Source organism: Salmo trutta, chromosome 21 (genome assembly GCF_901001165.1).
Source record: "Salmo trutta chromosome 21, fSalTru1.1, whole genome shotgun sequence".
Taxonomy (NCBI): domain Eukaryota; kingdom Metazoa; phylum Chordata; class Actinopteri; order Salmoniformes; family Salmonidae; genus Salmo; species Salmo trutta.
The window spans coordinates 22403933-22420531 of record NC_042977.1 but is presented as its reverse complement, the minus strand read 5'-3'; the positions used below and the strand labels follow the sequence as shown (position 1 = coordinate 22420531).

Genomic DNA, 16599 nt, shown 5'->3' with positions numbered 1-16599 from the left:
TGTTATTCTATTATTTATGTATTCAAATAGGTACAGTTTTCTTAAAAACTGAACATGTCTAATTCAGAAGACCAAGATTGACAAACTGACTTATAAATGTCTCAGGATTTTGATACTCTGCACTTTAGGTACATTTAAGGTGATAATATTAATGGGTTATGAAAGAACAATTAATTGCAAAACAGTTCTGAGTTCTCGAATGTGAAAACTTTGATGCTCATTTATTTTGCTTTGCGCAGATAGAGTCTTAAAGTCCCACGGTCACAACATGTTAGGATTCCAGTGACATCAGGGTATGAGAAAAAGATAGTGAGAGCCGTATCCTACCAAAGATAAGTGCAGCAAGAACAACAGAGGTCCACAGCCAATGTCCCATAATTATAATAGGATACACAGAGCAAGACACCCTGATGTTACAATACAGAAACGGGTGTGCTATCTTGGTTCCTGTCTTTGTAGCAGCACAGACCTAGACCATGCAGCACAGTACAGAGGGAATATTCAAATACTGTAAACAAGTCATTTTAGAGTAGAAAGCAACACTGACTTGATAATGTGGCCCTCTTGTGGTTGATGCTGGTTGATGCTTACTCTATTCACAATACTGAATATTGCTTTTTCTAAATTCATCTAAGTAGGCCAACTGTAAAATAAAGCAATGGTCTATTTTCTAATCTATGCGATATTGTAATGGAATTTTAATGTCTCTTACATCTACATTTACAACCTGGTCTCAGAGCATTTCGTATTATCCTGTAAGTAAATCCAACCACTCCATTTAGTATGATTTGTTACATTTCGTATATATTGTGTACTAATATTATGTACTAATTTGTGGATGTCTATCAGCCATTTTGAAGATATGTTAAGAATTACAATTTGTATAATATGCTACGAATTTGCTAAACGTACAATACGTTACGAATTTGCAATATGTATGATATGTTATGAATTCTAATTTGTTGTGGCTGAAGTTAACTATGTGACTAGGTGGCTAACATTAGCATTAGGAGTTAGGTTAAAGGGTTAAGGTTAGGATTAGGAGAAGGGTTAGTTAAAAGGGTTAAGGATTTGCCTTAAGTAACTTTCTGTCTTATGTAACCATAACAAACATAAAATGTCATGCTAATTTCAGTGTCCCAGATTCAAATGTACTATTATACGTCTAGTCTATGAGACTAGGCTGACATTTAGAGCTGAATTGGAAGAGGTAGCTTTATTGGCTTTATTTAAAAAATGACTTACTCTACAATCATCAGCATCACTATGATTATCATCATCTGCTACCACTAGTCTTGGTAGTATCAGGGAGGTAGTGAGAAGGTTACTGTGTACATTTTAAAGTGGTGCTGTATACTGTACAGACAGATGTACTGTCATTGTGTAGCTCAGTATGTTTTTGTTAAGGGGTTGTATATCCTGTTGTCACAGTGGGCTTCAGAGCACAGTAGTACACAGCAGAGTCAGACAGCTGCACCCTCTGGATCGTCAAGGGGACTGATTTGGAGTTGGCATCTAGATCAGCGTGAAATCTCTCCTTGAAGTCAGCAGCATTGTCCCCAGTTCCAAATTTTTGCTGCATAAGCATATACTTGGGGTAGTCGTTTGCTCCCTGTTTGTACCAGAATAGATATGGACTTGGATTGTCTGTTTCGTAATGACAGGCAAGTGTTATTTGTCCTCCTTCAGTAGCCGTCTCAACTCCTTTTGTCTGTAACACTCTGTCTCCTCTGCATTCTGGAGAGAAATTATATACGTTGAAAAAGAAAGGCTGTTTGATGATTTATACCCATTAAATCATTAGAAGCATATAGAGTGAGCAACTTTCTCTATTTTACATGATAATAGAAAGGTATCATTTAACCAATGGCTAGTAAGCAAATATATATATATTTTTTTTTATCATACCACAACAAAATGCAGCAAGGATCAAAATATTCTTCAGCCATGATTCCATGTCTGCTGTGAGATGGGTAGGTAAGGAGAGAGCAAACACACTCGACTCGCATGTGTCACCACTTCTTTAACTCTGCCTTAGGAAGCATTGAGGAGGAGCTTCCACTAGGCTCTCTAAGAGAGTTATATCATACTATCAAATAGTTTTTGTAAGGGGGCTGTATATTCTGTTGTCACAGCACAGTAGTACACGGCAGAGTCAGACAGCTGTAACCTCTGGATCATCAAGGGGACGGATTTAAATGTAGTTATATTGAGATGGGCATCGAATCTCTCATGGAATTCAATGGCATTATTTGATCCAAAAGTCGCATATACTTTGGGAAGGTGTTAGCTCCCTGTTTGTACCAGAAAAGATTTAGATTCATATCCATCTGAGTCTCAAATTGAAAGTCCAGTGTGACCTGTTCTCCCTCAGTAGCGATCACATCTCCTGGTGACTGAGGCTTCTCCTCTGCATTCTGGAAAATAATGTAATACACATTTGTATTAGGGAGAAAATAATCCAGCAACATGATTGAGGAAATAAAAAAGTATGAATTTCATACTGGTAGTATTGTACTGATAAATATATGTTTGATAAAAGAAAGGATTGGAGCAAAGGCATTAAATGAATACGGAAAATAATATTGTCGTACCTTGACAACATGCAGAAAGATTCAGTACATTTCTCAGCAAAGAGTCCATGCCTACTGTGAGATAGGTAGGCAAGGAGAGAGCAAACTTGTGTCATAGGTTCGTGAAACATCTTCTTTAACTCTACCTTAGGAATCATTGAGAAGGAGCTTACACCAGGCTCTCTAAGAGTCTAACTGTTAATCACACTATCAAATAGTTTTTGTAAGGGGGCTGTATATCCTGTTGTCACACTGTTGTCACAATCCTTGTCTCTAAGAGCACAGTAGTACACAGCTGAGTAAGATGGTTGCAACCGTTGGATCGTCAAGGGGACAGATGTTGAGTCTTTATCTAGAAGGGCATCAAATCTCTCCTCAAATCCAGTGGCATTTATACTTCCTGAAGAAAAACGTCCCAACATAAACTTTGGGAAGTCATTTGCTTCATACTTGTACCAGAACAGGACACATTTGCAGTAACTGAAGTCTGAAATTGACAGTCCAGTGTGACCTGTCCTCCCTCAGTAATGGTCACATCTCCTGGTGGCTGAGTGACTGTGTCTTCGCCTGCATTCTGGAAAAGGACACACATTAGAATTAGGGGAGAGGGGAGTTAAGCAACATCATATAGGGAATTAAAATGTATAAAATTAGTAGTAGTTGTAGAAAACTTAAACATATGTCCCGTGTGGCTCAGTTGGTAGAGCATGGTGTCTGAAACGCCAGGGTTGTGGGACCAGTATTGAAAAAATATATATAATAACGTATGAAATGTATGCATTCACTACTGTAAGTTGCTCTGGATAAAATTGTCAGACCCCAGCCACCCCAGTCATTGCCTGTTCTCTCTGCTACCGCATGGCAAGCGGTACCAGAGCGCCAAGTCTAGAACCAAAAGGCTTCTCAACAGCTTTTACCCCCAAGCCATAAGACCCCTTAACAGGTAATCAAATGGCTACCTGGACTATTTTCATTGTGTCCCGCCACTCCTCCCCCCCGACCCCTCTTTTTTCTAGTTTTGAATGGACCGTCTCTTCTCAAACCTTTGAAGCCCCACCCCAAAATACAGAGTTGTCAGATGAGCAGAAGTAACAGCAGACTTCTTGCTGCTGCTTGATACCTCTGTCACATGCTCAAAATGCAGGGCTGAACTGAAATATGATTACCTTAGTCGCCCTCTATTGGATATTGGATAGAACTGTCTTATTTATTTCCATTTATTTTCTTGATTTTAGGGTAAGAGAGTTGCTTTAGGCAAGATCTTCAAGATCTTCATTTATTCAACATGAGGCATTCATTCATTCACAGTTTTTTGATGTCCTATTTAAATCTACAATCTAAAGTATAAATAAGCAACACATTCAGATAGATTGCATTTTGTCACTCTTCCATTCAACATTTTTAACATTTGTTTTTTATTGTTCATTGAAAATCGTTCATTGTTCATTTTCAGTGTGTGTTTTTTGTCTACACAAAGTAATGATGAAATAAAAAATGAGGGGATGTCTAGGGGATGTCAGTTTTTTTCTCCAGGTTTTTGTACACTGTGCACAGGTTTCCTCTCACTGTGGGCTGCAGGGCACAGTAGTACACAGCAGAGTCAGACAGCTGCAACCTCTGGATCGTCAAGGGGACTGATTTTGAGTCTGCATCGAGACGGGCATCAAATCTCTCCTTGAACCCTGCAGCGTTGTCTCCAGATCCAAATGAATAACGGCTCAGCATATGTTTAGGGACGTCATTTGCTTCTTGTTTGTACCAATATAGATATGCATTATTAGCACTGGTGTTATATTGACAACTCAGTGTTACCAGTCCTCCTTCTGTAACAATCACAGCTCCTGGTTGCTGTTTCACATTGTCTCCTGTACACTCTGGGGGAAAAAGAAAGACTGAGTGATAATTTGAAAGATATTAGAAATCATAAAACCATAGTTAAAATTAGTAAAAGATAAGATAAACCAATGAGGGAAAAGGTTCCATCATACCGAAGCAGAATACATCGAGAACCAGCCAGATGATCAGACAGAGTACCATGGTTATACAGAACACACTGAGAGTGACTGTGAGTTACAGTAAGAGGTAGAGATCCTCTCTCTCTCTTCCATGTCCATCTCAGCCTGTATATCACCATCAACTGACAGACAGGAAGGAGGAGCCTGTTCAGAGAGAGGAAAGAGTGTAAAGAAATGTATTGGTCAATATTACCTTGTCAGTATTATATTCTCACTCTTTGCAGTACATTAGAGACAAAGTGAAACACCTACCTCTAGCTCAAATAATATGGTAAATACTGACAATGACGTAAATTATTTATGAAGTGAGTATGATTACCTTATTTGAAAATAAATGTTTGAAAACGTACACATATTCAATTAATATTCTTCTACTGTATATGCTGTACAAACTAATTCACAAAATATGTCTCCTGTAATCATATGTACAGTTTGAACAGGATCATTTGTATCTCCTCACTATAACATAAAACCCATTCAATGGTGGCTCTTAATTAAGTATGGTGGAGGTGATGAAGGTTTGGTTTACTAAATCACTGTAAAGATGGAATCAATTCAGATACATTTAAATGAGATAATGTTTAGTCATATGAAAATATTCTGATGTTCATGACATATTTACTTTATTTCCAAATATAAAGTCTGGTAATAACTTTCATATTAAAAGAAGGGAACATAATGAATGGAAGATGAGATCTATTCAGACTCAGTTTCTAGGGGTTCTAGGGGTCTCAGATTCAGGTTCTCTGTGTTTATATTGTCAGGATCAGTTTTTCAACAGTGTGTCTGGGTTTCCTGTCACTGTGGGCCTCAGAGAACAGTAGTACAGAGCAGAGTCTGTCTGGGGCTCCCGAGTGGTGCAGCGGTCTAAGACACTGCATTTCAGTGCTAGAGGTGTCACTACAGACCCTGGTTTGATTCCAGGCTGTATCACAACTCGCTGTGATTTGGAGTCCCATAGGGTGGTGCATAATTGGCCTGGCGTTGTTAGGGTTTGGCCCGGGTAGGCTGTCATTGTAAATAAGAATTGATTTGTAATTGACTTGCCTAGTTACATTAAAAAATAAATAAATCGACGTATGTCCGCAATCCAAAACTGAGGTGCAAAACCTGTGCACTTACCAATGAACCTTGAAAAAAGAAGAATTGCATTAAACATCTTCATGGGGTCTGAATGACTGGCTTTATGCGCTGTCAGGTAAGAGTGTATCACTATCCTCTCCTAAAACATATTGTAGACTACATACTGTAATGTCAAAGCACTCATTGACTTTGTAACTCCACTGCTCTACACTAAAGGTGGTTGGGTATTTGAGTTCAGCTTTCTTTCTGTGTTGGATTGTTGCAAAATGTTGTCTGCATGGGGTTGCTGTAGTTCTGAATAGAGACATTTCAGCTCATGACTGCCCTCTATTGATATTCTCTCAAACTGTATGCTGTTCACCAAAAACAATGGCGCATAATAAGACTATTACTGCCCTTAATCCTCTAAGGCAGTGGTTCCCAAACTGTGGGGTCGGCAGGGGAGGCGCAGAGTTTTAAGGAACTCAGTCCGTCTTTAAACTTTCTCTTGTCATGTTATTCATTGCATACCTTCGTTTTTTTATCCCACAGACATTGTTAATTTTTTTGTCACTCAACTATCCCAAGAATAAACATTTGAAAATATTATTTAAAATGGCAAAATGTTCTTCGCACCCCAACAAAAGGGGTGTGAACAGTTTGTGTCATGAACAGTGTTTGTACCCATAGAAATTGATGCACGCGTGGGGGCTCCACAATGTCAGAATGGGGACACCGAGTGAAAACGTTTGGGAACCACTACTCTAAGGAAAGAAAACAACAAATGTTCTTGATTCTGTATTTATTTGTGTCACACCAGGAAGATGCAGACAATATAAAGGATTATTTCCTGAATAATATTTATATTAAATGTGTTTTCTTTCTTAATTTACAATTGATGTAGAGATGTAGGATAATTTTTTATTTATTTATGTACTTTAAATATAACTGATTGAGCAGAACACAATGTCTCTACCAATGCACTGTTCATCCCCAAGGGTCTTGACAGGTTTTTGTACAGTGTGTCTGGGTTTCCTGTCACTGTGGTCTGCAAGGCGCAGTGGTACAGAGCAGAGTCTTCCAATTCAACAGAGGAGATCATCAAGTCAACACGGGTCTTCTCTTCATTCAGTCTACCAGTGTGTCGTGGAGTCGTAATGGATGTATTCTGTACATACTTGTTGGTTGGTAGGATCCAAAGAAGACATTCTGGTCTGGATCCGGGGTATTGACGGTACCATTGTAGATTATTAACGTTGCCCTTGTAGTTGCAGGAGAGAGTGATGTCTGTTCCTTGGAGAGCATTGACTTCAGGCTTCACTGGAGTTATTGTTTCCTGCTCCATACTATCAGCTGCAACAACATAAATATTGTCATTGTGTTAATGTTTATTCCTAAAGAGAATCCAAAAGACATGGATTAGGTGTCCATAAAGTATGACAAGAGAAAGAATTGAAACTTTCCAGTAAAATGTGACTTATGCAAATGCAATCATTAACTGAAAAAAGCAATGTCACTGTTTTCAAAATGTTATTTGGTTTAAGCTGAGAATTCAGCACTCACCTACAAATGCAGAGAGGAGAAACAGTAATATGAGTGACATCCTGACACAGACTAGATAAACCGACTGAGAGATAAGACAGTGAGAGAGCTGAGTAGTTCCTCTACAGAGACATCCTCATGGTTGCAGGTATACCCAGCCTATACCAGTGTTTGACTATGAGGCCCCTCCTCTGATAACTGGATATGTAACTCCTCTTCTGTGGTTGGTGGTTAAGGGTTTTCAGTTCCTATTGGCCTCCTCCTCAGATTATTTTAGACTTCATTTATATCTGAAAATGTATTGTTTTTGCTGTTGTTGTTGTTTGTTTGTTTTTTCAATAGATAATACCATGCTATACTATATATACCATCTGCAAATAAACCTTCAATAAAAATAGTAGAATATTGTGTCATTGTTGACTAGGATGAAGATCATTCCAAACAAAAAGCCTTCATCCCACATCTTTGTGTCAGACTGTCTGTGGGCTCTATGGCACAGTAGTAGAGAGCAGAGTCTGTCACATCAGCAGAGGTGATCTCCAGATCCATACATTTGGATTTTTTGTCATGATTTAGAGTGAACCCTGGTGTAATATCCACATACTCCACAACCAGTAACTGTGGTGCTGATTTCGGATATTGTGATAGCAGTTTACAAATGATTTATGCACTAGAGACTCCACTTGATGGCGCTGTGGTCTAACAAAATAGCAGATGTTTGTAATCACAAAAATCACAAATAGCGATAAAATAAATCACTTACCTTTGAAGATCTTCCTCTGTTTGCAATCCCAAGGGTCCCAGCTACACAATAAATGGTTGTCTTGTTCGATTAAAGTCCTTTATATCCCAAAAATGTCCGTTTAGTTGGTACGCTTGATTCAGTAATCCAATCGTTCAACGTGCATACAAACTAATCCAAAAAGTTACCGGTAAAGTTCGTCCAAACATTTTACATTTAAGTCATTTAGCAGACGCTCTTATCCAGAGCGACTTACAAATTGGTGCATTCACCTATAATATCCAGTAGAACAAACACTTTACAATAGTGCATCTAAATCCTTTAAAGGGGGGGGGGTTAGAAGGATTACTTTATCCTATCCCAGGTATTCCTTAAAGAGGTGGGGTTTCAGGTGTCTCCGGAAGGTGGTGATTGACTCCGCTGTCCTGGCATCGTGAGGGAGATTGTTCCACCATTGGGGTGCCAGAGCGGCGAACAGTTTTGACTGGGCTGAGCGGGAACTGTGCTTCCTCAGAGGTAGGGAGGCGAGCAGGCCAGAGGTGGATGAACGCAGTGCCCTTGTTTGGGTGTAGGGCCTGATCAGAGCCTGAAGGTACGGAGGTGCCGTTCCCCTCACAGCTCCGTAGGCAAGCACCATGGTCTTGTAGCGGATGCGAGCTTCAACTGGAAGCCAGTGGAGAGAGCGGAGGAGCGGGGTGACGTGAGAGAACTTGGGAAGGTTGAACACCAGACGGGCTGCGGCGTTCTGGATGAGTTGTAGGGGTTTGATGGCACAGGCAGGGAGCCCAGCCAACAGCGAGTTGCAGTAATCCAGACGGGAGATGACAAGTGCCTGGATTAGGACCTGCACCGCTTCCTGTGTCAGGCAGGGTCGTACTCTGCGAATGTTGTAGAGCATGAACCTACAGGATCGGGTCACCGCCTTGATGTTAGTGGAGAACGACAGGGTGTTGTCCAGGATCACGCCAAGGTTCTTAGCACTCTGGGAGGAGGACACAAGGGAGTAGTCAACCGTGATGGCGAGATCATGGAACGGGCAGTCCTTCCCCGGGAGGAAGAGCAGCTCCGTCTTGCCGAGGTTCAGCTTGAGGTGGTGATCCGTCATCCACACTGATATGTCTGCCAGACATGCAGAGATGCGATTCGCCACCTGGTTGTCAGAAGGGGGAAAGGAGAAGATTAATTGTGTGTCGTCTGCATAGCAATGATAGGAGAGACCGTGTGAGGATATGACAGAGCCAAGTGACTTGGTGTATAGCGAGAATAGGAGAGGGCCTAGAACAGAGCCCTGGGGGACACCAGTGGTGAGAGCACGTGGTGCGGAGACAGCTTCTCGCCACGCCACCTGGTAGGAGCGACCTGTCAGGTAGGACGCAATCCAAGCGTGGGCCGCGCCGGAGATGCCCAGCTCGGAGAGGGTGGAGAGGAGGATCTGATGGTTCACAGTATCAAAGGCAGCAGATAGGTCTAGAAGGATGAGAGCAGAGGAGAGAGAGTTAGCTTTAGCAGTGCGGAGAGCCTCCGTGACACAGAGAAGAGCAGTCTCAGTTGAATGCCCAGTCTTGAAACCTGACTGATTAGGATCAAGAAGGTCGTTCTGAGAGAGATAGCAGGAGAGCTGGCCAAGGACGGCACGTTCAAGAGTTTTGGAGAGAAAAGAAAGAAGGGATACTGGTCTGTAGTTGTTGACATCGGAGGGATCGAGTGTAGGTTTTTTCAGAAGGGGTGCAACTCTCGCTCTCTTGAAGACGGAAGGGACGTAGCCAGCGGTCAAGGATGAGTTGATGAGCGAGGTGAGGTAGGGGAGAAGGTCTCCGGAAATGGTCTGGAGAAGAGAGGAGGGGATAGGGTCAAGTGGGCAGGTTGTTGGGCGGCCGGCCGTCACAAGACGCGAGATTTCATCTGGAGAGAGAGGGGAGAAAGAGGTCAAAGCACAGGGTAGGGCAGTGTGAGCAGGACCAGCGGTGTCGCTTGACTTAGCAAACTAGGATCGGATGTCGTCAACCTTCTTTTCAAAATGGTTGACGAAGTCATCCGCAGTGAGGGAGGAGGGGGGGGGAGGGGGAGGAGGATTCAGGAGGGAGGAGAAGGTAGCAAAAAGCTTCCTAGGGTTAGAGGCAGATGCTTGGAATTTAGAGTGGTAGAAAGTGGCTTTAGCAGCAGAGACAGAAGAGGAAAATGTAGAGAGGAGGGAGTGAAAGGATGCAAGGTCCGCAGGGAGGCGAGTTTTCCTCCATTTCCGCTCGGCTGCCCGGAGCCCTGTTCTGTGAGCTCGCAGTGAGTCGTCGAGCCACGGAGCAGGAGGGGAGGACCGAGCCGGCCTGGAGGATAGGGGACAGAGAAAATCAAAGGATGCAGAGAGGGAGGAGAGGAGGGTTGAGGAGGCAAAATCAGGAGATAGGTTGGAGAAGGTTTGAGCAGAGGGAAGAGATGATAGGATGGAAGAGGAGAGAGTAGCAGGAGAGAGAGAGCGAAGGTTGGGACGGCGCAATACCATACGAGTAGGGGCAGAGTGAGAAGTTTTTGATGAGAGCGAGAGGGAAAAGGATACAAGGTAGTGGTCGGAGACTTGGAGAGGAGTTGCAATGAGATTAGTGGAAGAACAGCATCTAGTAAAGATGAGGTCAAGCGTATTGCCTGCCTTGTGAGTAGGGGGGGAAGGTGAGAGAGTGAGGTCAAAAGAGGAGAGGAGTGGAAAGAAGGAGGCAGAGAGGAATGAGTCGAAGGTAGACGTGGGGAGGTTAAAGTCACCCAGAACTGTGAGAGGTGAGCCATCCTCAGGGAAGGAACTTATCAAGGCGTCAAGCTCATTGATGAACTCTCCAAGGGAACCTGGAGGGTGATAAATGATGAGGATGTTAAGCTTGAAAGGGCTGGTAACTGTGACAGCATGGAATTCAAATGAGGAGATAGACAGATGGGTCAGGGGAAACAAGTCAAACGATGTTTCTAATTAATCCTCAGGTACTCTAATATCTAAATAAACAATAATATTTAAGACGGAGAATAGTATGTTCAATAGGGAAGATAAATAACGAAGAGCGCGCACCTCATTCACTCGCCAACAAGACTACTTTTCTAATGAGAGACACCTTGGAAAAACTACAACTACTTGCTCATTTTTCAAAAAACAAGCCTGAAACCCTTTCTAGAGACTGTTGACATCTAGTGGAAGCCATAGGAACTGCAATCTGTGTCCTTTCTGTTTGTATATCCCATAGGCTAGCATTGAAATTGCCTGTGACCTGTCATGGAAATTGCAAGATTATGTTATAATGGTTGTTTTATTCGACAGAATAGTGTTCTGTTAACTATTTTGTGTGTGTTCTACTGAGGAGGGCCTCTATGAGATAACACTGACAGAGGAGATTTACGATGCCTTTGGGTAATAAAGCCTAAAGAGCATTCCAGAGAACATGAGCTAATGGTTCTGTTCTATACCGTACCAGGGAGAGACGGTTCCAGTTTGCAGTAGGAGGACCAGACACTGGACTATACAATGAAAACTGTTGACACAGCAGTAACTGTCTGTTATGTATGATAGATACCTTTCATACAAATCTTAACCTTGTGAGCATTCTATGTATCTGTTGTTCGTCATGTAGGTTGAGAGGGGTGTATCTTGGCTATAACAGATCTTTGTACTTTGTGTTATCACTTTCAATGGTTCATTCGAAATGGTGCATCATTGAAAGTCAGTGCTATTACAAAGCTCTTATTATTAATGATGTAGTTTAAGTATAACTCTGACTGGTATGTGAAGTTTCTCTCTCTCCTCATTTGGTAATACGGAAATTAACCACCACAGACCTCAAAAAAAGAAATTCCGGATGGATTCTCCTCGGGTTTTCGCCTGCCATATCAATTATGTTATACTAACAGACATTATATTAACAGTTTCAGAAACTTCAGGGTGTTTTCTATCAAATGCTACCAATTATATGCATATCCTAGCTTCTGGGCCTGAGTAACAGGCAGTTTACTTTGGGCACGTCAGTCATCCGAACTTCCGAACAATAACCAGTATGCCAAAGAAGTTAATCCAGGTTGTGAACATGAAACTAGGGTTAGGGTGTCCGGGTTATGGCTATGGCTGGGGTTATGGCTTGGGTTGATCCGGAATATGAACATGAAGCTTGAGTTATGGCTATGGCTAGGGTTGATCCGGGATGTGGACATGAAGCTAGGCTTAGGGTTAGCTTTAGGGTTAAGGTTAAGGTTTTTACGGGTTGTGGACATGAAGATAGGGTTAGGGTTAAGGTTAAGGTTAGGGTTAATCTGGGTTGTGGACATGAAGCTCAGGTTAGTATTAGGGCTAGGGTTCTGGCTAGAACAGAAGGGTTTAGGACTCTATTCAATCAGGTCCACTATAGCCAAAATCCACATAGCTGTTGTTTTGACAGTGTCAGAGGTAGAATTGCGTTAGCGCAGTCAAACAACACAGGCAGAATTGAATATTTCTCTCTGAAGCAATGTTTCAGTCTTGTCAATTGGAGAAAATGTTGATGCTCCACCTACTGCCAAATACAGTGTTAGGGTTAGAATTGTAATTCATAACCTATAATTTAAAATGGATGATGGACATCCACAAATTAATACATACCATATGAAACGTAACATTTCAGACTAAATGGAGTGTCTTGAATTTACATACAGAATAGCATGAAATGCTCTCCGACCAGGTTAGGCTTTGTGACAATGATCAACAGCAGCTGCTCACCTATTTGACAGCTCCAATGCAGTTACATCTCCGACACCGCAAGTGCTTGATCTGATTGAATCTAGGCCTTAGTGTTTTGGACAAATTCATTCATGTGCCTGTTGATAACTTTCTCCACTCAATCAGATGTTCTCCAGATCCACACTGGTTCTCTATTTATTCAGATTAACAGACAGTCAAGGGTCATCAGCGTTAGCTCTTATTACAGAGGGCTTTGAGGTGACTGTAGTGCAGAGGAGGAATTGGGGTGCTGATCCAGGGTACTGTCTGTACCACTGGAGATTATTATCCTTTACTGTATAGTTACAGGAGATCTTAACTCTGCCACCCTCTAAATAATACTCCTCAGGACTGGTTGGAGTAATATCATCCTCTAAAGTATCACCTACAATGGCTGAAATCAGTATAATATAACAGAGTAGCATCATGGTCTATGTTACAGATCAGACATAAACTGGTTATTTAGAAAACAGCAAATCCAAAACACTGCTATGACTTTGAAATGATAAGTAGGCATATACAATGTTGCTCCTCCTCTTCACATATTGTAGGTTTTTAAACACACCCACCAGGTTTCATGTCAAAAATAAAAATCTTGAGCTGCACCATCTCCTGTAGGTCATGTCATGTACGTATAGAATGTGTCAGGTTAGGTTTTTGTACAGCGTTTGTAGGTTTCCTTTCTCTCTGGGCGTCAGTGCACAGTAGTACATAGCAGAGTCTTTCTCTTTAGCAGAGGAGATCTCCAGATCCACACGGTTCTTCTCATCATTCAGTTTGACTGAGGAGCGTCGCTGTAGGCTCCGGGCTGAGGAGTGTCGCTGGAGGCTCCGGGCTAAGGAGCGTCGCTGGAAGCCTCCTGCGTGGAGCTGGGACCGGTCTCCCTGGAAGCACGGACTCCACCCTGACTCTGCCCAACTCGCCGTGTGCCTCCCCCCAAAAAGGTTTTGGGGCTCCCTCTTAGGGTCCTGTAGCTCCCTTCACTGCTCCTCCCAGATTCGCCGTTCCGCCTCCCAAGTCCATCTGTCTCCACGCTTCTCCTGCTCCTTACCCCGCTGCTTGGTCTTCTTTAGGTGGGTGGTTCTGTCGTAGGAGCCGTAAGGATTGGACCAAGGCGCAGCGGGTAAAGTGCTCATCTTCTTAATTTATTTAAAGAAAACACTTAAACAAAATAACCAAACGACGAAAACAGTTCCATAAGGCTCCCAGGCTATACAGAAAATAACCACCCACAAAACACAAGTAAAACAAACAAAACTAAATATGGCCTCCAATTAGAGACAACGACAACCAGCTGCCTCTAATTGGAGGTCATTGCCAAAAACCCAACATAGAAATAGAAAACTAGATATAAACATAGAAATAGAAAACATAGAACCTAAACCAAAAACACCAAAACACACAAAACAAACACCCCCTGCCACGCCCTGACGAAACTACAATGACAAATAACCCCTTTTACTGGTCAGGATGTGATAGTACCTCCCCCCCCCAAAGGTGCAGACCCCGAATGCACCTCAAAAACAAAATCCCCACAAAAACAACCCCAAACTTAAAGGGAAGGTGGCCTGTGCTACACCCCCCCCCCCCTTCCCAATCTTCCCATTACGGAGGTGGCTCTGGCTCTGGGTGTAGCTCCCGTTCAGAAGACGCTGGGCTGCGCGGCATCGCTGGAGACTCCGGGCTGAGGAGTGTCGCTGGAGGCTCCAGGCTGAGGAGCGGCGTCGCTGGAGGATCAGAGCAGACGCAAGGTAAACTGGACCGAGGAGACGCACTGGAGACCAGATCCGTTGTGCCGGCGCACTTCTTCCTGGCTGCCGGCCAACTCTCGCCCGACAACGCTGCGGAGCCCTTACTGGCTGCACCGGACTGTGCGTGCGTATGGGCGACACCGTGCGCATTTCTGCGTAACAAGGTGCTCGCTTGATCCGTCGCTCCCCATAATAAGCACGGGGAGTTGGCTCAGGTCTCCACTCTGACTCTGCCCAACTCCCCGTGTGCCCCCCCCCCGCAATTTTTTGGAGGGGGATGCCTCTCGGCCTCATGTAGCTCCCTTAATTTCCTCTCCCAGAAACGTCGTTCTGCCTCCCACATCCATCTTTCTCCTCGGGGCTCCAATCCCCGCTGCTTGGTCCTTGTTTGGTGGGTGGTTCTGTCATGGGGCGTCGTAAAGGACAGACCAAGGGGCAGCGGGTATAGTGCTCATCTTCTTTTAATTTGAATGAGATAAGACTTTTACAAAAAATAACAAAATCGACAACCGACAGTTCCGTCAGATACTTAGACAAAACGGAAAACAACCACCCACAAAACCCAAAGGAAAACAGGCTGCCTAAGTAGGGCTTCCAATCAGAGACAACGAAAGACACCTCCCTCTGATTGGAAACCACACTCGGCCAAACCTGGAAAACAAACATAGAAAATGAAAACTAGAACCAAAATCCCCTAGACCAAAAACCCCAAAACAAACACCCCCTGCCATGCCCTGACCATACTACAATGATAAAAGACCCCTTTACTGGTCAGGATGTGACAAGTAGATGACTTACATGCAATCACTTAAAGCTAAATAAATGTGGGGATTGACATTGTGGCTGAAAATGGAATTTAAAATGATAATACACAGCACAAGATTTGTGTATACTAAAAAAAAACATCCTCCTCCTTCTAGTTCTGAATGGACCATCTCTTCTCAAACCTTTGAAGCCCCACCCCAAAATACAGAGAGTTGTCAGATGAGCAGAAGTAACAACAGACTTCTTGCTGCTGCTTGATTCCACTGTCACATCCTCAAAATGCCAGGCTGCATTGAAATATGATTACCTTAGTCTCCCTCTATTGGATATGAGATAAAACTCTGTTATTTATCTCTATGTATTTTCTTGATTTTAGGACAACAGAGTTGCTTGATGCAAGATATTCATTTATTCAACATGAGGCATTCATTCATTCAGTTTATTTGGTATTTCTATTTAAATCTAGAATATAAAGTATAAATAAGCAACACAATCAGATATCCTTAAGGAGTTTGTCACTTTTCCATTCCAATTTGTTTTAATGTTTCATTGTTCATTTTCAGTGTGTGTGTGTTGCTTATTCTTTCAGTCATAGTGTATTTTGTTTTCCTATTTATATCCAGAATCTACAGTATAAATCTGCAACATATTCAGATAACCGAATGAGTTTCTGTCACTTTTTCATTTGTTACATTTTATGATTGATCAGACAGAGTACCATGGTTATACAGAACACACTGAGAGTGACTGTGAGTTACAGTAAGAGGTAGAGATCCTCTCTCTCTCTTCCATGTCCATCTCAGTGTCACGCCCTGACCATAGAGAGCCTTTTAATTCTCTATTTTGGTTAGTTCGGAGTGTGACTGGGGGGGTGTTTCTATCTATGTGTTTTATTTCTATGTTGGCCTGGTATGGTTCCCAATCAGAGGCAGCTGTTTATCATGGTCTCTGATTGGGGATCATATTTAGGCAGCCATTTCCCCACTGTATTTTGTGGGATCTTGTTTTGAGTTAGTGCATGTTGCACCGCTGATGTTACGGTTAGTTGTTTGTTTCCTTTTGTTTTGTAAGTTTCACTAAATAAAATATGTGGAACTCAGAGCATGCTGCGCCTTGGTCCGTCTCTCCACACAACCGTGACACTCAGCCTGTATATCACCATCAACTGACAGACATGAAGGAGGAGTCTGTTCAGAGACAGGAAAGATTGTAAAGAAATGTATTGGTCAAAATTACCTCATTGGTATTTGATATAAGCACTCTTTGCAGTACATTAGCCAAAGTGAAAAGCTTAAGTCTAGCTCACATAAAATGAAAAGTAGCCTAAAGAAATTTTCAATTACATATATGTTCCATGAAGTGAGTATGATAAACTTATTTTTTGATATGTTGTGAAAACATACACAGATTCTTTTAAAATGAATGTACA

General features: G+C 42.5%; 1 gene segment (V, D, J or C); it reads right to left on the bottom strand.

Annotated features, from left to right (window-relative positions):
- Positions 1-7624: 7624 nt before the first annotated feature.
- On the bottom strand, positions 7625-14322 carry LOC115157740 (T cell receptor alpha variable 3-like). The segment is given in 3 exon segments: positions 7625-7828; positions 12861-13005; positions 14264-14322. Coding segments are annotated over 3 exon segments (408 nt in total).
- Positions 14323-16599: the final 2277 nt, after the last annotated feature.